The sequence below is a fragment of the Podarcis gaigeae genome, assembly GCF_964106915.1.
Source record: "Podarcis gaigeae genome assembly, chromosome: 8".
Classification (NCBI taxonomy): Eukaryota; Metazoa; Chordata; class Lepidosauria; order Squamata; family Lacertidae; genus Podarcis; species Podarcis gaigeae.
The window spans coordinates 73,769,561-73,796,192 of NC_139684.1; the positions used below are offsets into that span (position 1 = coordinate 73,769,561).

The window sequence follows — 26,632 nt, forward strand, 5'->3', positions numbered from 1 at the left end:
CCTTTGTCTTTAGCGGTGGTTTGGTCTGCAGAAACCAGCAGGTGAAGCTCAGCCATTCAGAGAATATATGAAGAAAGCAAAAGTACACAAAGCTTGGCAGAGAGAGATGGGGGCCAACCACAGAGGGGCAGTGTCCTTTGAGAGGCGGTGCCAATCTCTTCCTACCCCTTTTAAGGGGTGGTGGAGTCAGAGCATGCCAGGGACTTGTTCCAGAGTGCTGGCTTCACCTGGAGAAAGGAGGAAGTGATTCTGAGCCAGGTGAGATGACAAATCTCTAGATTTCTGTGGGAGAAAGGGGTATTTTTTAAAATAGCTGAAGGTGCCTGCAAAACAGAGTAGCTAATAAATGGAACTGGGGTTCCTAGTTAACACCCCAAAATCCAACATTGCCTTATTCACTCCAAACCTGAGCCACTGGTTTGCAATCATTTTGCAACATTTTGCACCCCCCCAACCCCCATACAAAGTAACTGATATATCAAACTGGGCTTCCTATTTAACAACACACAAAATTCAACATTGGGCCCATCCATACTTCTGCTTGTGCCGTGCCTAGAAAGTTCAGGGTCCTAACAGCTTTCTAGGCAAGGGTCTGAGCAGTTTCCTCCTTGCCCCACTCCTTTCCAAGGGAAAACCTGCTCTCTAGCAGTACATCGGAACCAATGGCAATCTGGGGGAAACACGAGAGCGGTTTTCCAGGGGGGTAGGAAGTAGCAGGACAAGAGGAAGTGTGGATAAGCCCATTGTCTTAGCCAAAATTTTGTAATTTGTTTTGCAGCACAAACCCCCACGTTTGGCAGCGCCCAAAATTGTGAGGCTGACTTGCCCAGTGGGTGGGCCTTACTGGTCACCCCAAATTCAACGTTGCTTTAATTCACTCCAAAGTTTTGCCATTGTATCCATTACTCAGTTTTGTGGGCACCGCGAAACACAGGGATTCTACTGCAAAATGATTCGTAGTGAATTGGACAATGCTAGGTTTTGGGGTGTTAACTATGAAGCCTGGTTTGATGCATCAGATACTCAATTTGAGAGGCCATGAAAGGGAGGGGTTGGTGCTGCAAAATGATCACAAAACTTTGGCATAGCTCTGTTGGGGGTCCCATATTTCTGGGTTCGTAGATATTCCTATGAAGCTTATTTTGCTGTGAAAATTCATTTTGGGGGGGCGTTTTGTTCTGAGTCACTTTGCATATTTATTTTAAAAGGGGAGATATGAAAACTGGTAGGATAGGGTTGTATCCAACACTAGTCCTTGTCAGAGTAAGTTGATTGATTGCAATGACATACACTTCAATTGTCCCAATTTTCCCGGGACATCCCGGAATTACAGAAGCCAATTCAGCTTCTGATTTGATCCCAGAATGCCCTGTTTGCCCCTCCAGCACCACCACTGCTGAACTCAGAGCAGAGGATGAGCCGGTGCTTGAAGCCAGTGCTGGCACTTGCAGTGTTGTCCCTCTATCACAAGAGCATGGCACCAAAAGAGAGGCATCCCGATTTTCAAGAGAGGAAGGTTGGAGGGAGGTTTAGATTTTCTGCTTTGAATGTTGAGTTGGACAAAAGTGTCCACTCTGTGGTTCAAAAATGCATGAAAAATCTTATCAATGAGATGTGGTCATCGGCACTAGGATAAATAGGTTATAATAAGAACATTGCCTCCACATTTTGATTTTCAACTTTCTTTATAGCTATCCCATTGACTTTTTTTGTTTTGTTTAAAGGAAGTTAAAAGTCTGGGCTTCCTGCTGTGTGGAAGGATGAAAGTGATGATGAACTATAAATTGCACAAAGTTCTACCCCAAAATAAACTTAATTTATCTTTAGTTCACTCAGCAACCCTGAAAACTACTTTCAGGTCTAACTCAGAGATATTTGAAGGAATTCAGTGAACTACATTATGCTATCCGTCTGCTCATTATCCACAAATTCACTTATCCAAACACAAAGAATTGTACCCAAACCTGGAATGTCCTGCTTTTCCTTAGGATATCCTTATTTTCATCAGAGAAATGTTGAAGGGTATGGTAGGATGTTCTATTTTCACTGGAGAGATGTTGGAGGGTATGAACCCGAGCCGAGGAGATAAGTAACTATAACCTTTATAAGACATCTGAAGGTAGCCCTGTATATATGTCGGAAGCCACCCAGAGTGACTGGGAGAAAACAGTCAAATGGGCTAGGTATAAACATTATTAGTAGTGGTAGTAGTAATAATAGTAGCAGTATTGAATATGACATCCCCATTTTCATTGGAGATATGTTGGAAGATATGAATCTGCTGTAGGCCTCTCAGGACATGTGCAACTTTACAGAAAAAACTAATCATAGCCTGCAACTGATGTGGAATAATGTGAATGTCTCCTTTCCCCAGGTTCATCATCCCTATTGTGCTCCTCAGTCACGGATCTGACCATTCTCACAATGCGTATACTGCAGATCAGCGCCGTGGTTTGTGCTTTCATCAGCCTTCTGCTGCTCCTCATTGCCCTGGGCTCAGACTACTGGCTGGCAAATGCCTTGAACCACACTGGCCTCTGGAAATATTGTGTTAATACTGGGGCAATTAATATTTGCGATTCACATGGGATGGATGTGAGAGGTAAGCTTTTTGTCTTCTGCTTGGAGTACTAGTGGTGTAATATTCAACCGTAACTTGGGGGGGGGGCAGCTGACAGTTCCCCAACTCCCTGAAAATCCAGTGCGATTAGAGATAACACATTTACCATGTCCTTTTTTTGGGGGGGGGTAAAATATAAAGTGCTGCGACTCATGTTTTGATGAAGGTGCTCTGGGTGCCAGCACAAAATGGCTGCTGAGGGCAGCATTTTTTTTTTTTTTTAAGGTGATGGTAGTTCATTGCCCTGTGTTCAGACTACTGGGTGGTCACCAACAATTACACCTTGGGCCTCTGGAATATGTGCATACCTAATTGCCAACTTTTGAGGATGGTTGCGTCAGGTAAGATCTTCTCTGTCTTCTCCTAGGAGTACTTAGGTTTTCAAAAGCAGACTGAACTGATCTTCATTTCTAAGGCATGAGACAGTATGTGGGGCCCTTGATCATTCTTCAACTCCCTGAAAGTCCGGTGTGACCTGGCTCTGGCTCTAAAGTTATATTATGAAGCTTCGTGTCTTTGCTGGTTGAAAGAATGGATAAAATTAGAGAATACAGAATTGTTGGATTTAGAAGGATATGACAATAGATTCGGGTGGCATGCGTATTTATGGTGTGATAAGAACAGAATGCATAAAGGTTTTGAAAACCATATTTTTAGAGGAACGTTAATTGAAGTGTGGAATAGGTATAAAAACCTACTAGAGCCTAAAACTCCAATGTGGTTATCGCCATTGGAAATAATGAGTATGAAAAAAGTCAATATGACAGGGAATTGGGTTACATATGAAAATCTGATAATTAAAGAAGGAGATAAGTGGAATTTGAAACCATACGAAGAGGTTAAAGAAAAGGTGAATGATTGGTTGCAATATTTCCAACTGAATGCAATGTTTAAAAAAGAGATGCGAGAAAAAGGCTTTTTAGGGAAAAAATCAAGGTTTCATCAAGAAATCTTGAATAGTGATGTAAAAATACTGTCAAAAATGTATAAATTATTACTTGAATGGCACACAAAAGATGAAGAAGTAAAAACGGTTATGATTCAATGGGCCAAAGATTTTGGTTATAATATACAATTAGAGGAGTGGATAAAACTATGGAAAGAGGAAATGAAATTCACCGCATGTACTACGATAAAGGAAAATGTCGTGAAAATGATATATAGATGGTATATAACTCCTGTGAAACTTGGAAAGATGTTTAAAGTTAGTAATAAATGTTGGAAATGTCAAGAGAAAGAAGGAACATTTTATCACATGTGGTGGGAATGTAAGAAAGTGAAATGCTTTTGGGAAATGATTTATAATGAGATGAAAAAAATGTTGAGATATACTTTTGTAAAGAAACCAGAAGCATTGTTACTAGGTATATTAGGGAATGATGTTGAAAAGAAAGATGTGAAGTTATTTAGATATGCAGTAACAGCAGCCAGAATTTTGTTGGCCCAAAAATGGAAACAGGAAGAAATGCCAACGAGGGAAGATGGAGAATGAAACTGATGGAATATGCAGAAATGGAGAAATGAACCGGAAAAATTCGAAACCAACGCGATCAGAGATTCACCGAGGACTGGAACAAATTTACAGAGTATATGAAAACTGTGTGTGATCAGGAAACAACGCTTGTTGGATTTCAAGAAGCTCTGTGAAAAAATAGACTGGAATGTCGCTTAAAAGAGAAGATAAAATAGGGATTGTCAAAGTGCAACATAAATGTATGAAATGTGAGAAGTTGTGATAAATATGAAAATTGTCAGATAGGCTGATGGAAGTCTAAAAGAATGTATAAGTTAAATTGGATGTTTAATTATAAACGGAATGGTTATTGGAAATTTGAATAAAAATTAATTAAAAAAAAAGAAAAAAAGAAAGTCCGGTGTGACTAGGGATAACATATTTACTCTGTTTGGGGGTGGTTTTTTTTTTTAATTAAAAAATTAGGTCTGGGAATCATATTTTGATAACGGTGCCATGCGGTCCAGCAAAACATGGCTGCTATGAGAAGTAAAGAAATAAGTGACAGTAATCTGCAGCAGTGAGTCACATTGCTGCCTTTACTATGGTACAATCAGTGCTTTTTTTCTTTAAAAAAAATGCTTAGGGGTGCTCTCACTTTGACTCAAAAAATCACCATTTATAGTTCAAATTGGGAAAAATAAATACAGTAAATTGACAAAAGTACAAAGATTCACAAAATATTTAGGGGTATGCATACCCCTGCGTACTCCCAGAAAAAAAGCACTGGGTACAATATATGTAGGGCTGGACTGAGAGGTTTTGGCACTCAGGTTTCAATCAATACCAGTCATCCTGAAAGATGAATGCTTTAAACAATGGCAGAAAGAGATTTTAAGATTTATCGGGGGGGGGGGGGAAGGCCAAGGATAAAACATAAAATACTTACAGATGTAAAAGATAGAGGCGGGTTTGCCCTCCCAGACCTTAAATTGTATTACGAATCTGCTTGTTTGGTATGGATCAGGGACTGGATGAGATAGGACAAGCAAGAGGCACTTGAACTAGAAGGACATGACAACAGATTTGGTTGGCATGCATACTTAGGGTACGGGAAAGGGAAGATTCATAGAAGCTTTTACAACCATATAATCAGGAAATCATTAATGAGAGTAAGGGAGAGATATAAAGACTTATTGGAACAAAAGACTCCATGGTGGCTTTCACCACATGAAGCATTACTGCTCAAACCACTTGGAAAGAAAGGAAAATGGCTCACATATGCTGATTTATTAAAGGAACATGATGGGAAATGGAAATTAAGAGATTATGATGAGATCAAAGACCACTTTCAGAGTTGGTTGCATTATCGACAATTACATGAAACATATAAAGAAGACTGTAAGAAAGGATTTAGTTATACTAGATCTAGGTTTCAAACGGAAGTGATTGAAGGGAAAGTGAAATTACTGAAGGCCACATATGGCATACTATTAGAATGGGAGACGAAAGATGAAGAGGTAAAATCAGTTATGATTAAATGGGCACAAGATGTAGGTCACAATATTATGATGGAGGATTGGGTTAAATTATGGAAAACTGACTTAAAATTTACAGATTGTTCACTATTGAAGGAGAACTACATGAAGATGATGTACAGATGGTACACAACACCAGTGCAGCTAGGGAAAATGTACAAAACTAGCTCAAACATATGTTGGAAGTGTAAGGAAAAGGAGGGAACATTTTATCATATGTGGTGGGATTGTAAAGTAATTTAATTTTTTTTGGAAATGATATACAATGAACTGAAGAAAATGTTCCATGTAACATTTGTTAAAAAACCCGAGGTATTTTTGTTGGGGGTTGTAGGGAAAGACCTGCCAAAAATGTTGAAAAACATCTTCATGTATGCAACAACGGCCGCGAGAATTCTGGTAGCACAACGATGGAAGACTGAAGAAATCCCAACTAAAGAATCATGGCAAGAAAAATTGATGGATTATGCAGAACTGGCAAAATTGACACATAAGCTATGGGACAAGGATAACTGTGACTTTAAGGATGAATGGGAACCTTTCACAAAGTATTTGAAGATGCAACAAAGTGAACTGGACTCCTTGGCAGGTTTTGAATAAACATCCACATTTTTTTACTGATAATAATTAGCTAAACAGTTGGAGGATCTATACAACTTTGTAACATGCAGAAAATAGCATTATTGGAGAAACCAAAGACTGGAACTGAGGGAAGTCGGGGGTGGGGTGGCAGGATGGGTTTTGTGGGGGGTGGGGGAAGGAAAAATGGGGGGAATAAGGATATGTTTTTGGAAAATATGTTTTGTTATAACTTTGAATTTAAAAAATTAAAAAAGAGAGGTTTTGGCACTTGAGGCAAAACAGAAAGTGCTGCTTCTTCTGTAGCTTCCTGCTTGCGGTAGCTGCCACCTGCAAGTACACCAGCACTGCAGCGTCATGCCTGAAACATCACCAATGACAGGATGCCTTCACTGCAATGGGGAGGGTTATGGAGAGACCTGGCGCAGTCGCAATGAGCTTCTGGCCATGTTTGGAGTGTAAACAAGGAGCTGGTGAGGGCGTGAGGATGCAAGTTCCCACATCTCCTTTGGAACACAGCTGTTTCTCTGCCAGGAAGTGTTTTCCTTCCCTGACTTAGAGTATAACATCTGAGCGAATACTGCCGAAGGGCTTGCCCGGGATTCAGCCAAAAGACACTGCACTGCTCCTTCAAGTCAAAAATTCCTTCCTTGCACAGAAGGGATGCACATGGATCCGTCAAATGAACTACTGCAGTGCTTGAAATGTCAAGTACATGAACCAGCAACTCCTGCATCTGCCAGGAGGGCTGGAGCTGTGAGAGACAACAGCAGCCACCCAGTGAGGACATATTGACGATGCAGCTGCAGGCTGGCATTTCTTGGAGCGCTGGAGAACAGGGGTTAGGGGAGACTCTGAGCTGTTTTGATGATTGCACCGCTGCTTTTTTAAAATAGTGTTTTGAACTTATTGTAACCTTCCTCAAGAACTTTGGTTAGTAGGTGGGGTAGGGATATTCCTAAATAAATAAAAGAAATATGGTGCTGAGTAATAGGGGGTTTGGGCTGGGTGTTCATCAGTATGCAGATGACACCCAGCTCTACCTCTTCTTTAAATCAGAACCAGTGATGGTGGTGAAGGTCCTGTGTGAGTGTCTGGAAGCGGTTGGAGGATGGATGGTGGCCAACAGATTGAGGCTGAATCCTGACAAGACAGAAGTACTGTTTTTGGGGAACAGGGGTCGGGTGGGTGTGGGGGATTCCCTGATCCTAAATGGGGTAACTGTGCCCCTAAAGGACCAGGTGCGCAGCCTGGGAGTCATTTCGGACTCACAGCTGTCCATGGAGGCGCAGGTTAATTCTGTGTCCAGGACGGCTGTCTACCAGTTCCACCTGGTATGCAGGCTGAGACCCTACCTGCCCGCACACTGTCTTGCCAGAGTGGTGCTCTAATTATCTCCCGCTTGGACTACTGCAATGCGCTCTACGTGGGGCTACCTTTGAAGGTGACGCAGAAACTGCAATTAATCCAGAATGCGGCAGCTAGACTGGTGACTGGGAATGGCCGCCGGGACCACATAACACTGGTCCTGAGAGATCTCCATTGGCTCCCAGTATGTTTCCAAGCACAATTCAAAGTGTAGGTGCTGAAATTTAAAGCCTTAAACGGCCTCGGTCCTGTATACCTGAAGGAGCGTCTCCACCCCCATTGTTCAGCCCGGACACTGAGATCCAGCGCCGTGGGCCTTCTGGTGGTTCCCTCATTGCAAGAAGTGAGGTTACAGGGAACCAGACAGAGGGCCTTCTCAGTAGTGGCGCCCGCCCTGTGGAATGCCCTCCCTTCAGATGTGAAGGAAATAAGAAGGTATCTTATCTTTAAAAGACATCAGAACTTTAGGGAAGTTTTTAATATTTAATGCTATATTGTTTTTAACATTCGATTGGAATCTGCCCAGAACTGCTGGTAAAACTCAGTCAGATGGGCGGGGTATAAATTATTATTATTATTATTATTATTATTATTATTATTATTATTATTATTATTATTATTATTTTAGGAGCCTGATACATTAGGGCAAATGGGGCACTGCCAAGGGGTTGGCTCTGCCTGACATGGCCTCTGGCACTGCCTACTATTTGTCTCCCTGGCTGTTATGGGCATTTAACCCCCTTCTTCCTTTCTCTTCCTTCCTTCCTTCCTTCCTTCAAGGTTTCATCCATGCCACCCGAGCATTCATGTTCTTTGGGATGATCGCTGGAGCTGTCTCTTGCATTATTCTTTGTGGAACATTTTTTAGCTTGCAATTTGGCTCCATCTCCAAGGCCAAGACCGCAGCCATAGCCAGCATTGTTGCAGGTATTATGGGGGGGGGGGGTCATAAGCATCTGCTTCCAGTCAGTTCAAGCCCTTAAGCCCCAGATCACAAAGCTGAAGACTGTGCCAAGCTGAAATGTCCATGCAAAATGCTGTTGCTTGAATCCTGTTTGGCTTCCTCTCCCGGGCCAGGACCTCAGCCATAGCCAGCCTTGTTGCAGGTATCCTTGGGGTCATATACATCTGAATCCATTTCCATCAATGCAAAGGAGAAGAGCCAGTTCATAAAACCCTTCATGATCCTCCCCCTTCTTATTTGCACTTCCAATATTATGATGCAAAGGAGAAGAAGAGGATCACAAATGATCTTCAAAGCCTCCCCAGAAGTGGCTCTTTTCCAACTGCAATGTTGGAGATGGAAAAGGCCTGTATAGAGCAGCTTCAAAAGCATCACTGCAAGGAGAAGTGGAGTTCACACAACAAAAACTACGTCCCCCTTCTTCGGCAAGGCATGCTCCTAAAACATTCCTTTTTCTACCTTTGCCTCCACCAGCCAGTAGAATGAACAGCTTGGCTGGCAGGAGGAGCAAGGCTGAAAGGTGGCCAGCAAAGCTGGGCTGCTGCTCAGAAATGGCTGCAACATGTTGTGGCAGTCCCTCGCCTGAGCCACCCATCCACCACTGCTCATCACACTTTATTTCACATCGCCACACGTGAAAGATACCAGAAAAGAAGGTGAGGGCTTCTGTGTTGGGGAAGGAGGAGGAGCTCAGTCCGGGCAACTCCATCTCCTGGGGAGGACGATGAGTAGAGGAGCTCCGTCCTAGTTTGTTATTTTAGCAATAAATCTGAAATAATTAACAGCCAGAGTCGTCTCACGTTTGTGGGAGAGACCAAGCTATAACATTATCCCTCTACATCTCACCTGGGTCTCCCATTCACCACCATATTTTACACCACTACCTGTCTGTGTTCGAGTGAACTGCAGAGTGATGACACACTTATTTTTTATTATATGTAACTGATACGTATATAAAAAAGTTAAACAATTTAATATGAAAATGATGTGAAAAATAACAACCATAAATATGAAAAACTGTTTAGAACAGCGTCACATAATGCACAATCAATTCAAATCCAGGACAGGTACTAGCTGGGATAAAGACTTTAGCAGGTTTGTTGAATGCGGTACATCTTTAGCATGCACTAGAGAGACAATAATGGAGGTGCCTGACTGATATATAATGAGAGGGAGTGCCAAAGTGTAGGTGCCACTACATCAAAGACCTGATTTTGATATCATGTGGAGCGGACCTCCTCATAGGCTGGGACCTGCAGGATGCAGCGCACAGTGGTCAGCTTGGGATGTAGGGAGTGAGATGATATTTTAGGCACACTGGTCCATAGCTATATAGGGCTTTGTACACTAATTTTGAGCCTTGCACAGCGGCGGATTGGCAGCCAGTGCATTTCTTTCAGCTGAAGTATATATGTTGGTCATATTCCACCTCAGTGAGTAGTTGATCCTCTCCATTTTGCACTAGCTGCAGCTTCCAGCTTAGCATCAATGATTTAATTTGCAAGTAACTTGATAAACTGATGTATATTTTCTTCCTAGCTGGTTGCGTCCTGATTGCCATGGCCACCTTCACAGGGCAGACAGGAGGAAATGCCTCTTATGGATGGTCTTTTGGCTTGGGCTGGGCCTCCTTTCTTCTCTTCCTTATTACTGGTGAGTATGTGTCAAATGGAAAATGCTGAAAATGCACATCTTTATTAAAAAGTTTCCCTTCGCGTAGCATCATCAGCTGCTCTATAGTGTGTCTGGGGCTGCTCTGCAGTGTGTCAATTTGAACATAGATGGAAGCAGGTGTGTGTGTGCGCATCCATACCTGCCCAATGACATTGTGGGTTGGTATATACCAAGAGCGCTTCCTTCTTCAATTATCTGAGGCATGGGCAGGGAAGCAAAAATATGGATACCCTAATTAGGTGAAAGGTTTTATGACACCACACCCACCCTTGTGGGTGGGATGCCAGGATCCAGAATTAATTTAGATTGAAAGCAGCATGTTGAGGATGAGCACAAATGATTGTGGGTTAAGAAAAATGATTTTTGTGTGTGCTCCCTATGGGGTTAGTATATACATAGGTGTTAAATAGCATGAAGGATAAGGACCCCCCCATATCTGAGGGGGTCCAAAATCAATCCCCGTGGGGTAGAACACTTATCTCATAGGACCACATCCTGCATCTCCCTTAACAGCAATGAAAGGACCTATTGCAAATCAGCACCCTCTCTTCCCCACTATGCCAGAAGGACTCCATAATGCCTGACTTGCGTGACCAGGCTCTGCACTCCCCCCAACTCTCCGAATAACAGTATGAAGGACATGGCACAGTTTGAATGGGATCAAACCAGGCCACAACTTTATTGACATCACAGGCAAGAGGTTTGGCATAGGCATCGGTCAACCATTTACTTCCAACCCGCCTGCCGGAAGTGACACCAAGGGTTAACACAGCAGCAGGGGTTCCTATGGCATACATCAAATAGGGGGACTCCCATGGGGGTCACCACCTTGAGGAGTGCTGAGGTCCAAGCCCCGGTTCATTCCAGTGGAGATCCATCTGTGGGCCAGATTAGGTGCATGTATGAGTGCGTGTGGCCGCGATTTCGGGTGATTTTCAGCATCTGAGCCTGTGCAGACACAATTTCTGGTACCGCGGAAGTGAGTCCCCACGCCATGCTGTGCCAGTTTTGCACAGTCCTCGGGGACTCACCGAGTGGGCGGCTTAATTCGGGGGTGGCTCATGGGCCAATTAAATGACCCCCGAGGGCTGCTTGTGGTCCATGGGCCTTAGGTTGCCTACCCCTGGCCTAGACCACTAAAGTTGTGATGATTGCTATGAGGTAGGAAAAAACCAACAGGAGTCTTTTCTTATCACGAGGTGGCTAAAGTATTGTAGCCTCAGCTTCAGGATCTGTCTTTCCAGTGAGCACTCAGGGCTGATTTCCTTTGGAATGGAGAGAGCCAGTGTGGTGTAGTGGTTAAGAGCGATAGACTCGTAATCTGGGGAACTGGGTTTGCGTCTCCGCTCCTCCACATGCAGCTGCTGGGTGACCTTGGGCCAGTCACACTTCTCTGAAGTCTCTCAGCCCCACTCACCTCACAGAGTGCTTGTTGTGGGGGAGGAAGGGAAAGGAGAATGTTAGCCGCTTTGAGACTCCTTCGGGTAGTGATAAAGCGGGATATCAAATCCAAACTCCTCCTCCTCCTCCTCCTCCTCCTCCTCCTCTTCTTCTTCTTCTTCTTCTTCTTCTTCTTCTTCTTCTTCTTCTTGCAGTCCATGGAACTCTCAAGAGTCACCTCCAGCACCATAATTCAAAAGCATCAATTCTTCCAACAATCAGCTTTCTTTATGGTCCATCTCTCACTTCCATACATCACTACTGAGAAAACCATAGCTTTAACTATATGGACCTTTGTTGGCAAGGTGATCTGCATGGCTGCTTCCTACGATCAAATCCAATACTACCCCAATAGTTCTAGGATCCCATGTGCCCATGGAGGATATCGATAGAAGCCTCTTGTTTTAAAAATCAGCACATATACATCAAAATATGTATTTTAGCAATGCATATGTTGACCTAAGATACGTGTTTATATATGTATGTTGTGGATACATGTTAGTTCTTGTTACATTTTATTTTAAAATAGATAATTTACAGTGTGATGTGAAAATGGGTTGGAACAGGTTTATGCATTAATGACACGGATGGGAGATAGGCTTATCCATCCACTCCTAGACACTTCCATTTCTGCCCATGACTAGTCCCTTGGAGAAGTCTCAAAATGCGCAGTCAGTGTGGTACTGTGGAAGGGAATATATTTTGGTCCACAAGAACAGCAGGTCTTGGAGGATGAGCAAGAGAGGTAACGCTGGGGTCAGAGCCCCAGATATCTTGGGTGGTGTTTTATTCTGCTCCCCCTGTTGCCTTAATCAGCCCCTTTTCTCTCCTGACAGGTGGGCTGTCTTTCCCCTTGGATACTGCTGGGTCAGCATGAGCATGAAGAAAAGGCTGTGCTTCCACTTCAGATGACACCTGGAGCCAAGTTGATACAGTGGGGCACAGAGACGTAGCCTGCACTGGGGCAAGTTCGAGCTGAAGGAAAATGAATGTACTTTAGTGAGAAGAAACAGAAACAAGGTCTCTTTGTAATAAATTGGAATCCCTTTCCTGAATACCGTAGAACAGGACTACTCAGTGAGGTGCCTCCAAACTTTTGTGGACTACGATTTCCATTCCTGACCAATGACCTTGCTAGCTGAGGCTGATGGGAGCTGAAGTCCAACAACATCTGGAGGGCAGCAGAGTGCCTAGCCCGGCATGAGAAGCAAATCATTCCTTCCCCAAACACAGACTTTAATTTTTATTTTTTTATTTTTTTAAAATGAGGTTAAAGAATATCTACAGTTTAGTATCTGCCCAACGTATGATAATCTAAAAATTAAGAATAATTATGAACGATATTATTCCTTCAATGGCTGGGTGAAAGTCAAGGAATGAGTAAAGCAAGCTTTTGCAGTGCATCCAGCAGAAAAGAATGGTCTATGGATTAAATTATATGCTTTGAGTTCTTGCCTTCATATTCTGTTGTTTTCATGAGGATGTGGGTTTGCTGAGGAAGGAAGTCTTTCTCAGCGAGGCTCTACCTGGCTCAAATGATTAAGGATGCCGGCTCAAAACAAACTTTGCAAACCTTTAGTGGGTGACAATAAGAAAGGAAAAGACTAGGCTAAAATGATAAAGCATTTTTTACTGATTGTAAGAGAAGGGGTTACAGTATGTGGTTGTCGATGGGCTTGCCATGCTCCTTTGTGAGAAAGGACAGGATATAAACTGAATAAGTAAATGCATAAAAACGGGTTACAAGGGTACAAAGTGAAGTGAGCTATAAACTGGACAAACTCCCCTCCAGCTGAACCGAACGGAAGATTGGAGAAACGAGAAACAGAAATACACTGAAATTTGTCACTTCACCCATCCCTAGTCACAAAACGTACCAGTATATGGAAACTATCCAGACTTTGCAAAAAGTTTTGCAAGCATCCAGCACTCTCTCCTTAAGAGCCCTGCATAAGGCCACTTCTGGAATTTACAAATGCTTTAGCAATAGATTATGTTAACTAGTGAGTATCGATGAGGATTAAAAGCTGCCAGTGATGCCTCTCAGGCTGATGATAAAACTGGGGCTGCTTGGAGATGGAGGACCAATCTGTGGGCAGCGGGGGAGGGGAGCAGTCCATGTCTTCTCCTCTTCATCCACTGCATAAAGAAGAAATGGAGAACTTCAGACCCAGGAGGCAGGCGTAGTGTGTGGGGGACAGGTGGCTGTAGCCCTGGGTGCATGGTTTTTAGAGGGCACAAGCTAGGCACCTCCCCCCAGGAATCCCCGCTCCACCCTGCCTGCAACTGGGTGTTTCTGGGTCCCAGAGCCCAGCCTAGTCTCATCACCGTGTCCCCAGCCCCCTCACAGAATATTTGCTTGGCCAGTGTGGGGGGGTGGGGGCTGGACTTGCCAGTGAAGGGCCGCATCGGCCAACCTGGGTCCTCCCTGCATGGGCAGGAAAGGACTCAGTACAGCCCTTCTTTGCTGTGGTAGCCAGGGCTGAGTTGGCGCACGGGCTCTGCAAACTCTCCTCAGCCTGTGCACATGCCAGGCGGCATTGATGGTGAGGGCTGGTGTGGCGCAGTGGGTCCTGTTGACCTTCCATGCTGTGCCGTGCCTCCACCCATCACACACACATATGTACTGTACCCAAAAAGCCCACTGTCTTTGAATGGATAATCAAACAAGAATGGATGCAAAATAAAGTGAGCTACAAATTGCATAAGCTCCAGGACATGGCCTAACAGAACACAACTCCTAGGGTACACGTCCAACTTCGCCAGAGAGTGGAAAGATGGGGATTGAGACAGCCAAGTTAGCCTAGGGGTGGGGATTTGATTCAGTCTGCATTTGAATCACATGTTCTGTAACAATAAGCAAACCAAAACATCTTTCAAAATTCACACTTATCTCTTTACAAAGGACTTATGTATAGACTGGTGGATTTTCCATATGAGAATTGGTGCCTTATGGGATATTGGGGTGGGGTGGTCTCCCCAACACATGCTAAGACTTCAGAGAAGTTAACCTTTGTTGCTCTGCCCACTTTTTGCCTTGCTGTTGGCAGTTGGCTTCTTGATCATTTCTGGAACACAGTGGCAATTCAGGTGAGTTGCACCATTTTCTCTTGCCTAAAGCTGAAGGCCTATTGCAAGTTGTGTGTTGTAACCTTTGAAGACAGAGCAAAGGAGAAGCAGAGAGAAGGACTGAGCCGTGAACTGGAGGCTTTTGGTGTGCAGGAATATCTCTCCGGAGATCTGACGTGGGGTAAGTAGATGTGTTGCCTGGAAGAGGGGCTTATCCTGGTTGCCTTCACCTATGCTTGGCCTACTCTTGTTAAGAAATGCCATCAGTGATCTCTCCTCTAGAAGGGAGGAAGGCTCGGAAAAGGCCAGTGGATAGTTAATGGTCTGAAGGAGCAGCAGCAGGACCAGGAAGCTCAGCAATCCTAGCAAAGGTGTGGGCCAAAGGGTATTGCATATGTGCATCATTCTAATCTCTGATGGAACCAGTATCCAGAAAGAGCCTACCACCCCACAGTCGAGCAGTTCAGAAGTCAAAAGAAAGCACAATGATGCAGAGGGTCATGGAAAAGAGATGAGGACCATCCACAGATAGGTGGCACCCTTTGATCAGAGGTGGGTATACTGCCCACCCCTGGTGAGTGGGTTGCAGAGTAAAAGCATGCCAGGGGCTTGTTCCAGGGTTCCTTTCATCTAGAGAAAGGAGGTGGAGATTCTGAGCCTGGTGAGACAATAACCTCTTGATTTCTCTAGGAGAAAGGAATATTTTTCAGTAGCTGAATGCTGGCGGACTTTGGTACTTCGCATAACTGGAGCCGAGGAAATAGACTAAAAGCAATTGTTTTGAACCAGACTTTTGCAGTAAAATAGTTTTTAAAAAATATATAAAATATCAACTTCTGAGATGTTTTATAGTGTTTTTAATATTCTGTTGGGAGCCACCCAGATGGGCAGAGTAGAAATAATAAATTATTATTACTGTCATACCTCGAGTTAAAGTAGCTTCAGGTTGAGTGTTTTCAGGTTGCGTTCCGTGGCGACCCGGAAGTAACGGAACGGGTTACTTCCAGGTTTGCCGCTCGTGCATGTGCAAATGCTCAAAATGACGTCACGCGCATGTGCAGAAGTGGCGAATTGCGATCCTCACATGTGCAGACGCGGGTTGTGTTCTCCTCAGGATGCGAATGGGGCTCCGGAACGGATCCCATTCGCATCCAGAGGTACCACTGTATTATTATTATTATTATTATTATTATTATTATTATTATTGCTTTTTCTGGGGGGATGCAGGGGTAAGTATACCCCTAAACATATTCTGAATCTAAGTTTGACGTCATTGAGGGGCAGTATTTCGATATGAGTAGGAAAGTGACAGTACCCCTAAACATTTTTTTAGAAAAAAAGCACTGATTATTATTAACCTGAAATGGAGCAGTATTAATTTCCTATCATAGTCTGCACACCTGAGGACATCTTCATGACAGCACAATGTGCTGTAGGCCTCTTGGCACATAAGCAAATTTTAAACACACCCAAACACAGACTGCAATTTATGTGGAATAATGTGCATGTCTCCCTTCCCCAGGTTCGTCATCTGAGCAGTCACAAGATCTGACCATTCTCACAATGCAGGCCCTGCAGATCGGCGCCATGATTTGCAGTTTTATCAGTCTTCTGCTCTTCCTCATTGCCCTGGGATCAGACCACTGGGTAGCAGATAGCAATAGAACCATTGGCCTCTGGAAATTTTGTGTTTATTATGGAGTCAATTCTGGTTGTAGGTCACTTGGGACGGATGTGAATAGTAAGATTTTTGTCTTCTGCTAAGAGTCCTAGTGGTGTGGTATTCAGCACTAACTTGAGTGCAGTGGGTTCCAGCACAAAATGGCTGCTATGGGCAGCATAAAAATGGTGATGATCCATATTGCTGATTCCCATCTGATCTCCAAAAATCACGGCTTTTACTGTGGTATAATATATGCAACAGGTGATCCATCAGGATACCACTTTTGTTTGCTGAGGAGTCCCCACTGGCACCAACTATAGGGGGCCCTGGACGCCTGGGTGCTTGGCACCCACACCATGGGGCCTCCAATATGACTTCTGGAGCTTCGCGAGGCCCCAAAAAGTGCATTGGAGGCCTCACAGGGCCTCAGAAATTGCGTTCGAAGCCTTTCAGGGCCTCTGATGTGACTTCCAGTTTCTCAAGGAAGTCAGGTCAGAGGCCTTGCTGGTTGCGTTCAAGGCCTCAGACGTGACTTCCAGGACTCCCAGGTAATTGCTGCAGCTTGCACAACATAACGTAATATCATGACATCACGTTACATCACGGTGTGCCACTGGGCACTCATAATCTGGGGCCCAAGTTGGTGCCCCTCGGAGTCCCTGTCCATCACTATCAACCACAACTTTTCTGCATGCTGCAAAGGATCCTGGGATGGCTGCACACTTAATTCACACTGTGTTCTTGGCAGGCTTGCTGTGTCCCACTGCCGCTTCATGTGACACGTGTGTGTGTGTGTGTGTGTGTGTGTGTGTACTGCAGAGGGAGATTGGCAGTTTGGGACTATTTTTTGGCGGGTTTTTTAATGGATGTTGTCCCACCGTGACTAGCTTCACACTGATAAGCTTGTAACAATACCCAGGACTCCACAAATTGCATCTTAGTGGCACCTGAACCAGCAGGAGGAGGAGCAGTAGTCTGGTCAACTGCAAAGCAGCTAAAACTTCCATTACCATCTTCCTGCTTTGCTACTGCTCCCTGATGAAAGGAGAAGAGAGATGCTGGACCATCCTGCAGGACATGGGACCCACCTACCACTGATTTGCAACAGCTGGCCTTGAGACTTCTGGGTGGGGTGGAGAGGTTAACGGGGGGGAAATGTTGGTTCAATGGCAATGACTGTAGGATTAGGCGGAGGTGGAGGTTTTGTTTATTTGCTAATAAGTGGGTCAGAACATTGCTGTGTATGTGCCCCCCAATGCAATTTATGTTACATGAAATATTAAGGTATTATATGATCTCTCCCCCCCTCCCTTTTCACTCTATGGTATTATGTATTACTTTTTTTCCTTTTTTCGCTGTAAGTCGCTTGGAGACCTTCGGGTGACAAGCAACTGATAAGTCTAATAAATGAAATGAAAACAAAATGTTACCTCAGCTACCTCTCCTGATGGCATCTCTCAGCATCTTAATACAGTGGTACCTCGGGTTAAGTACTTAATTCGTTCTGGTGGTCCGTTCTTAACCTGAAACTGTTCTTAACCTGAAGCACCACTTTAACTAATGGGGCCTCCTGCTGCCGCTGCGCCACCAGAACACAATTTCTGTTCTCATCCTGAAGCAAAGTTCTTAACCTGAAGCACTATTTCTGGGTTTGCGGAGTCTGTAACCTGAATCGTATGTAACCTGAGGTACCACTGTAGAGATGTTAAACAGCATTGGGGGGAGAGGGGGGCAGAATGAACACCAGTGGAACGTGGCAGGTGTTGCAACAGCTCAATAACCATTGTGCTGGGTAATAGGAGGCTAGTCTCTCAGGGCAAATGCGGCATTGCCCCACCAACCTCAGTCTGTTCTCAGCCAGCCCCCACCTGCCAGCCTCCTTACTTATAATAAGACACTTACTGTTGGACTTCCTGCCACCACCCCCCACCACCATAAGCATCAGCCACCAATGTTAACAGCCCCACTTTGCTCCATTCAGGAACTGACCCCCACAGGTAGGATTAGGAACACTATCACAAAATGGTGCCCCACTGTGTCTAAATTAATTTTATTTATTTAAGTTGGGGGTTTTCTTGAAAAATACAGATTAATTCTGAAATGGAACAGCATACTTGCAAAACGGACGTGGGACAGATAATTGTCCAATCCCATGTGCAATTGTCCAATCCTATGGATGCATTTAACCCTCCCTCCTTCCCTCCCTCCCTCCGTCCCTCCCTTCCTTCCTTCCTTCCTTCCTTCCTTCCCCCCCCTCTCTCCCTCCCAGATTTTGTCCATAGTACCAGAGTCTTCATGCTGCTTGGGATGACTGCTGGGGCCATCTCTTGCCTTGGTCTTTGTGGCAAATATTTTGACTTCCATTTTGGCATCATCTCCAGGGCCAAGACCTCAGCTATAGCCAGCATTCTTGCAGGTATTATGGGGGGGGGCGGTCATAAGCACCTGCTTCTGGCTACCAGAGCACTTCTTCCAGCCACTGCATTTCACTAGCGGCAGCTTCCAGAATTTAATTTACAAGTAACTTTATATCCTAACGTATTTTTTTCTTCCTAGCTGTTTGTGTCCTGATTGCCATGGCCAGCTACACAGGGCATGTGGGATCACTGGCCAGTTACGGATGGTCTTTTGGCTTGGGCTGGGCCTCCTTTCCTCTCTTCCTTATAACTGGTGAGCATGTGTCAAATGGGAAATGCTGAATACGTGTGTCTTTACCTTCGCATGGAGTTGCCAGCTGCATTCTTTCATTAGTGAACAGTTTGGGGCTGATCTACATGTTTAGCACCATCGTGTACATGTGTCCCTGGCAGTGTGCCACTTTGGCTGCAGGTGGATGTTCACATATTGGACAGTTTCTGAATGTGACATGCCATACTCACAATTCCACTCTCAGCAAAAGAGGAAGAGGGCTGAATGTGGACCAATCCCCTGGGCGTACTTCTTTTCTGAAAGCATGGATTACTTCTGTATGTTTTGTATTGAAACACATTCGGAAATGTCTTTCTTCCTTCTTACCATCACTCTGAAGAAATCAGGTTTTCCCAGATTCAGCTCGAAGGGCAGGAAAAACATCTAAATCAAGTTTGACCTAAGTGTGTCGGCAGGACCTCCGGACTACAAAAATACATTTGTACCAAACTTCAGCAATTTGGAATTCACTGCCCTTATTCCTTACAAACTGTCCCAGAGGCTTTGGCTGAGTACAAATGATATTATATTCTAGAATGCATGGAGGCAGAGTACTTGGTTTATTCGCAGGCAATCTCGATCTATTCTTTTACTCCAAAGCACTTCTTGATAAATTGGTTTCATTCCAAAACTAAAAGCTCATTCCAGATTGGTTTCGCATTACCCCACAGTGCATCTATTTGAAAACCTATGAAAAAAGATGGAGGCATGTCTTGGAAGAGGAGTCCCTTGTAGAAGTTTCAAAATTATTATTATTAATAATAATAGTAACAATAATAAAATTTGTATGCTGCCTGTGGTGTTTGCCTCCTAGGATGGGTCAAGGAAAGGGTTAAAATGGATGTGATGTGATTAGCCAGTGAGAATGCAAGGGGGGAGTAAAAGATAGAGTGGGAGGTTTTGAAAAGCAGTTGAGGTTTGTCAGTTGGGAGTTGAGGCTTGGGTGTTGGAGATGGAAGAGGGTGGATTAGGAGTGGGTTGGTAGAGTTGTATTGTGAGAGAGTGAGAGGAATTGTTAGGTGGAGACAGATAGATAGTTGGGAATAATTCAGTTTGAAGTTGTTAGGAACTAAGATTTAAGAAACTGTCAAGAGAAATAAACGGAAACCATACGCTTGTTCCTGCATTTAAAAATAAACTTGATTATTTGTTTGTGTTAACAACTGTCTGGACTCCGTTTGTCCCCGTGAGAAGCGGGCTGGTGGCAGCGAAGAACGCTAACGCAGTGGTGGCACAGGGTCAATAGACCATGAAATGTCTGGGGGCCCTGTGTGATCGCCACACTGCCCTATACCTGCGGGTCTCAGGGTGCTTCACAAGATAAAATCACAATATAAAACCACAGAATACATAATCAAAATGAGAACTAAAACAACCCAATATCTCCCCTCCCCGCAACACATTAAAAAGGGGGATTGGATGTCAATCCAAAATGCACAATGTAGTTCTGTGGAACAGAAAACATCTGTGCCCGTTAGAATGGCAGGGCTTTGACGATCCAGGCATGATCCCACTGATGTGCAAGGGAGGTAATGCTTGGGTCAGTGATTTGGATATTTCAGATAGTGTTTTATTCTCCTCGAACGTCTGCCCTAACCAGCTCCTTTTCTCTCCTGACAGGTGGGCTGGCTTTTCACCTGAATACTGTGCAAGGGATCAGGTTTGATGGCGTTTCTAAGGCACAGAAGCTACAGACGTTTCTAGTGTGCTTATATAATTAAACAGAAGTTTCTAGGGTGTTCTGTGCGTGAGGAAAGTTATCAAGGGAACAGAGACATGCTGCTGGGACAATCTCAGTGTGTTATCTCTTACCCAAAGACAAAGTGCTTTCAGGGATGTCCGAAAGGAGTCTTGTGTTATTCTACTCTTTCCTGTTCTTTTCCTCTCATTCTGTGCTGATTTTTACTTGCTAAGTGTACATAGACGTTTAAGTTTCATTTTTTCTGTTAAATTGTGCAGCAACCGGATTTTTGAGAGACTTTTACCTTCCAGGGAGCTGGAATTGTACCACCAAGCTCAAGTTATGTCGTCAGTAAACCTTTACTAATAGAGTTTACTGAGTCTGAGGTTGTTGTTGTTGTTTTGAATTACACATCATCTTGCAAGCTATTCTACTCTGCTACCAACCAAGCAGGCGTGGCTGGGGTCATTTGAGCACAAACCCTGACATACTGACATGCATTCTGCTAATATTTATCCAGAGCATATTCCAATGTATACATAGCAGAGTAAAAACTTAAACACATTGCAGGATTCCCAATAAAGAGACCAGAGGCAATTAAGATTTCATCCAGCAGAGCTTTACTGCTACAGAAGGCAAATGAGCATAATGGTCACAAATACAATACATTCAGGATTGGCACTGTCCATAAGAAATCCAGTTGCAGCAGATTTAATTTAAACTTACAATAACTTATAATAAAACTAGAACTGTAACACTAAGCATACTATATACAGAACACTACACCAAAAGGATGTGGGTGGCACTGTGGTCTAAACCACTGAGCCTCTTGGGCTTGCCGATCAGAAGGTCAGCGGTTTGAATCCCCGCGACGGGGTGAGCTCCCATTGTTCAGTCCCAGCTCCTGCCAACCTAGCAGTTCAAAAGCACATCAAAAAGTGCAAGTAGATAAATAGGTACCACTCCGGCAGGAAGGTAAACTGCGTTTCCATGCTCTGTTCTGGTTTTGGTGTTCCGTTGCCACAGAAGTGGCTTAGTCATGCTGGCCACATGACCTGGAAAAACTGTCTGTAGACAAATGCTGGCTCCCTCAGCCTGTAAAGCGAGATGAGAGCTGCAACCCCAGAGTCATCTGCGACTGGACTTAACTGTCAGGGGTCCTTTACCTTTACCTATTTACACCAAAAGGAAAGAGAGACAGAAAGTGAAACCCAGGCTCCTTCTGGCCTTATGATTATAGCCAGCATGACCTTGAGAAAAAGAGAGAACAAAACCAGCTTAAGCCAGCTGTACTCAGCTTCTCTGAAGGAATGACTCAAATATCATAAACCTTCTGCTTGCTTCCAGGCAGAATAGAAACTTACATGTCAGCTAGAAATTTCTAGCTTACACCAGTTTCTTTCACACAGAGAAGATTTGAGAACCCTCTTGAATGAAGTGGAATAGGAAAGATCAGATCAACACTTTCTGTACCAAGAAATGCAAACTGACGCATACTGCTAGGTCAGCATGAGAAAAAGAGTGTGCTACAATTTCAGAGGAGCTATGTCAATGTACTGGGTCACAGACACAGTTTACACCGGGGCAAGCTGGACCTGGAGGAAATGACTATACTTTTGTGTTGAAGCTAATACATTATACAATAGCAATGGGGTTAAGGAATAGCAAATTCACAACAAATTGGAAACTGAATACTGAACTTGCCAACTTAATGCCCTCCAAACGTTGTTGTGCTATGTGGCAGGAATTTATGTATAGGTTGGGGGGTTGCCCCTCCAGCAGATATCATGCACATGCAGCCCACTACCAAAATCAGCACAATCGCTTTTGTGACTTTTGTGATTTGTCCCCACAAAACACTTCATCACAGTTTCTTCCTATCTATTCAAAGGGCCTTTGCTGCACGATACCAAATGTAACAATTCGCTGATAAATGTATCTATGTACTGGCTCACTGGGAAAACTTCAGAAATTCACATAGACATGTGAGCTCAGTTAGTCAGCAGCCCCTCTGCCTGAGTGATAATCCCTGGCATCTTGATACCTGAGTGCCAGACAGGTAGCCATTCCAGAAATAACAAACCCAGATGAAGACAAAAGGGTGTGATTAACTTGGCTGGGAAACAGGGAAATGTAAATATCTTTTTTTGTTACACTTGATGGGTGTTTGGTGGAGGGCAAGGAGAACCATGGGGCAGGGTCCAGGATTACTGCCACCAGACCTCCCCTTTCATGATGTAACCGTGATGTATGAGTGATGTAGTTTGGGGGGCTGTAACATGGGGATTAACAGCTAATAAAAGTTTGGGGGCTCTTTTGTTCGGGGCTTCCTTCTTGTTCCACCTTGTGGCAGGTGGGAGTCCTGTCACGACAGTCTTCAATAAAGACTAAGACTAGTGGCTGCTGTTTTGCTCTGGTATTCCTGGCTGGTGTCCTTGTTTTTTGTCCAAGGGAGCCCTCAGATTTCTCCGTTAACAGCTACAACTCCCATCATCCTTGTCCATTGGCCAAGCAATATTATTATTTTTTGTTTTTGTATTATGTTTTTGGGGGACAGGGGGCGGGTGGGTGTGGAGGACTCCCTGGTCCTGAATGGGGTAACTGTGCCCCTGAAGGACCAGGTGTGCAGCCTGGGAGTCATTTTGGACTCACAGCTGTCCATGGAGGTGCAGGTTAATTCTGTATCCAGGGCAGCTGTCTACCAACTCCACCTGGTACGCAGGCTGAGACCCTACCTGCCCGCGGACTGTCTCACCAGAGTGGTGCATGCTCTAGTTATCTCCTGCTTGGACTACTGCAATGCGCTCTACGTGACTGGGGGCGGCCACCAAGACCACATAACACCGGTCTTGAAAGACCTACATTGGCTCCCAGTACGTTTCCGAGCACAATTCAAAGTGTTGGTGTTGACCTTTAAAGCCCTAAACGGCCTCGGCCCAGTATACCTGAAGGAGCGTTTCCACCCCCATTGTTCTGCCCGGACACTGAGGTCCAGCGCCAAAGGCCTTCTGGCGGTTCCCTCATTGCGAGAAGCAAAGCTACAGGGAACCAGGCAGAGGGCCTTCTCAGTAGTGGCGCCCGCCCTGTGGAATGCCCTCCCATCAGATGTCAAAGTGATAAACAACTATCTGACATTCAGAAGACATCTTAAGGCAGCCATGTTCAGGGAAGTTTTTAATGTGTGACATTTTAGTATATTTTTGGTTTCTGTGGAAGCCGCCCAGAGTGGCTGGGGAAACCCAGCCAGATGGGCGGGGTACAAATAATAAATTATTATATTATTATTGTATTATTCCTTCAGTGGTTGGGTTAAATGAATGTGCTGGCTAAAGGAATGGATTTAACTCAAAGATATTCAACTATTAGACTTGGAAGGGCATGATATTAAGTATGGATGGCATACCAGTCTCTGGTATGAGAAAGTGAAAATATGTAAAAACTTTTCAAACCATGTGATTTCTCTGTACAGAGTTTGGGAAAAAACATAAAAAACTGATTAGAAAGAAAATCACCATTGTGGCTATCCCCAATGGATGTGATAGCAAGGAACAGAATGAACATGGACCATCAGTGAATAACCTACAGAGATCTCTTAGATTTAAGAGAACAGGAGGGCAGAATGAAAAAAATTGGAAGAGATAAAGAATCAAGTGGTGGATTGACCAGATTCACCAACTTAATGAACTATTTAAGATGGACAAAAAATTGGGTTTGCAGACCAGAGTTCCCAGTTTGAAAGGGAACTTTTATGAACTAAAGAGAAAACATTGCATAAAATATACAGGCTGCTGCTAGAATGGGAAAAGAAAGGTGAATTTGTGAAACCCAGTACGATTAATTGGGCAAGGGATGTGGGACAAAATAATTGAATTTGCATTCTGGGAGAAATTATGGGAAACAGACCTGAAATACACTGCATGTTATTTACTGAAGGAAAACCTCGTGAAAATGATCCACAGATGGTATTCAATGCCAAGCAGATTAGTGAAAATGTTTGGAGCTGGGAGTATAAAGAGGTAGAAGGGTCATATTACCACATGGCTGTGCAAAGTTATTAAGGAATTCTGGGAAATGATGTATAACGAATTAAAAAATAAAAATAAAAGAACATTTCCCAAGAAACCAGAAGCCTTTTTTTGGGAATGGTAGCAACAGAAGGGTTCCCCCCCCCCCAAAAAAAAATCTGTTCATGTGCCACTACAGCAGCTCGAATTTTGCTTGCACAAAAATGAAGAACAAACGATGTACTGACTAGAAATGACATTTCAAGATGCTGGAATATGCAGAGTTAGTGGGTCTGACTAGTAAGATATGAGAACAAGATGGTCAGGAATATAAAAAGGACTGGGAAATGTTGAGTATTTTTTTAAAAAATCACTATATACCGTATTTTTCGCTCCATAAGACACACTTTTCCCCTCCTAAAAAGTAAGGGGAGTGTGCGTCTTATGGAGCAAATGCAGGCTGTGCAGCTATCCCAGAAGCCAGAACAGCAAGAGGGATCGCTGTGCAGTGCTCCCTCTTGCTGTTCTACCTTCTGACTTAGCTGTGCCAAGCCTCTTCAGGGCAGGGGGAGCCTTCATCCAGTGTGGTGTAGTGGTTAAGAGTGGTAGTCTCGTAATCTGGGGAACTGGGTTCGCTTCCCTGCTCCTCCACATGCAGCTGCTGGGTGACCTTGGGTCAGTCACACTTCTTTGAAGTCTCTCAGCCCCACTCACCTCACAGAGTGTTTGTTGTGGGGGAGGAAGGGAAAGGAGAATGTTAGCCGCTTTGAGACTCCTTAAATGGAGTGAAAGGTGGGATATCAAATCCAAACTCTTCTTCTTCTTCTGCCCTGAAGAGGCTTCACGCAGCTATCCCAGAAGCCAGAACAGCAAGAGGGATTGGTGCGCAGCGATCCCTTGTGCTGTTCTGGCTTCTGGGATTCAGAATATTTTTTTTCTTGTTTTCCTCCTGCAAAAACTAGGTCTGTGTTATGGTCTGGTGTGTCTTATAGAGCAAGAAATATGGTATATGCAAACAGATTACCAGGTCTTGAATAAATTCAGCGGTGTAAGAGAAAGCCGGAGATGAAGAGTAGATTTTGGCAACTTAGAAAATGCAGAAGTGGAAAACAAAAGAAACCAGGGAAGGAGGGGAAGGGAAACCTATATGTGGGGGTAGTTTTTTTATTGTTGTTTGTTATCAGTCATTTGTAATTTCTTTTTCTACTCCTTTTGTTTTTTTTACATGTTCCTTTTGAATTGTTTGTAAGGATGCAAATAAAATTATAATAAAAAAGGTAAGGAATGAGTAAGATGGGCACCTCTATGAATCAAGCAGAAAAAGAGATTATGAATTGCATTATTTGCTTCGAGTCTTTGGCCTTCAAATTTTGTATGTTCCGTATGTGCACTTGACTACTGTGATTCTTCTGTTTGTCTCACAGCTTGTGGTTTTAATAAAGAATATTTTTAACACAAGCACACAGATTCCCAAATCTAAAAGGCAACCTCATTACAAAGACAGAATTGTGCCTTTGGATTTAAAGGCAGCTCTCCATTTCCATACATTGAAGGCATGAACGACCGTGCCTGCTTGCATAAAGGGCGGTTGGTATAAGGTTCTCAACATCAGTACCACCCTGTGGGAATCCCTTGCAGAATTGTCCCTAATTCACTGCATGGGACGTGGGTGGCACTGTGGGTTAAACCACAGAGCCTAGGACTCAGAAGGTCGGCGGTTCGAATCCCTGCGACGGGGTGAGCTCCTGTTGCTCTGTCCCTGCTCCTGCCAACCTAGCAGTTCGAAAGCACGTCAAAGTGCAAGTAGATAAATAGGTACCGCCCCGGCGGGAAGGTAAACGCCGTTTCTGTGCGCTGCTCTGGTTTGCCAGAAGTGGCTTAGTCATTGCAA

At 44.1% G+C, this 26,632-nt stretch overlaps 2 protein-coding genes across 2 annotated transcripts; both read left to right on the forward strand.

Annotated features, from left to right (window-relative positions):
- The first annotated feature begins 204 nt into the window (after window positions 1–204).
- On the forward strand, window positions 205–13,083 carry LOC310851759 (lens fiber membrane intrinsic protein-like). The gene is made up of 5 exons (XM_083754436.1): window positions 205–258; window positions 2,375–2,602; window positions 8,339–8,485; window positions 10,062–10,175; window positions 12,473–13,083. Exons 2-5 carry the CDS (start codon window positions 2,425–2,427, stop codon window positions 12,511–12,513), a joined length of 480 nt encoding a protein of 159 aa, XP_083610562.1. The 5' UTR covers window positions 205–258; window positions 2,375–2,424; the 3' UTR covers window positions 12,514–13,083.
- A 1,721-nt stretch (window positions 13,084–14,804) lies between these two features.
- Window positions 14,805–21,471, forward strand: LOC310851748 (peripheral myelin protein 22-like). Its single transcript, XM_083754423.1, has 5 exons — window positions 14,805–14,886; window positions 16,228–16,446; window positions 18,638–18,784; window positions 18,925–19,038; window positions 20,677–21,471. The coding sequence occupies exons 2-5, from the start codon at window positions 16,269–16,271 to the stop codon at window positions 20,775–20,777; spliced, it is 540 nt and encodes a 179-aa protein (XP_083610549.1). The 5' UTR covers window positions 14,805–14,886; window positions 16,228–16,268; the 3' UTR covers window positions 20,778–21,471.
- The last annotated feature ends 5,161 nt before the right edge of the window (window positions 21,472–26,632 follow it).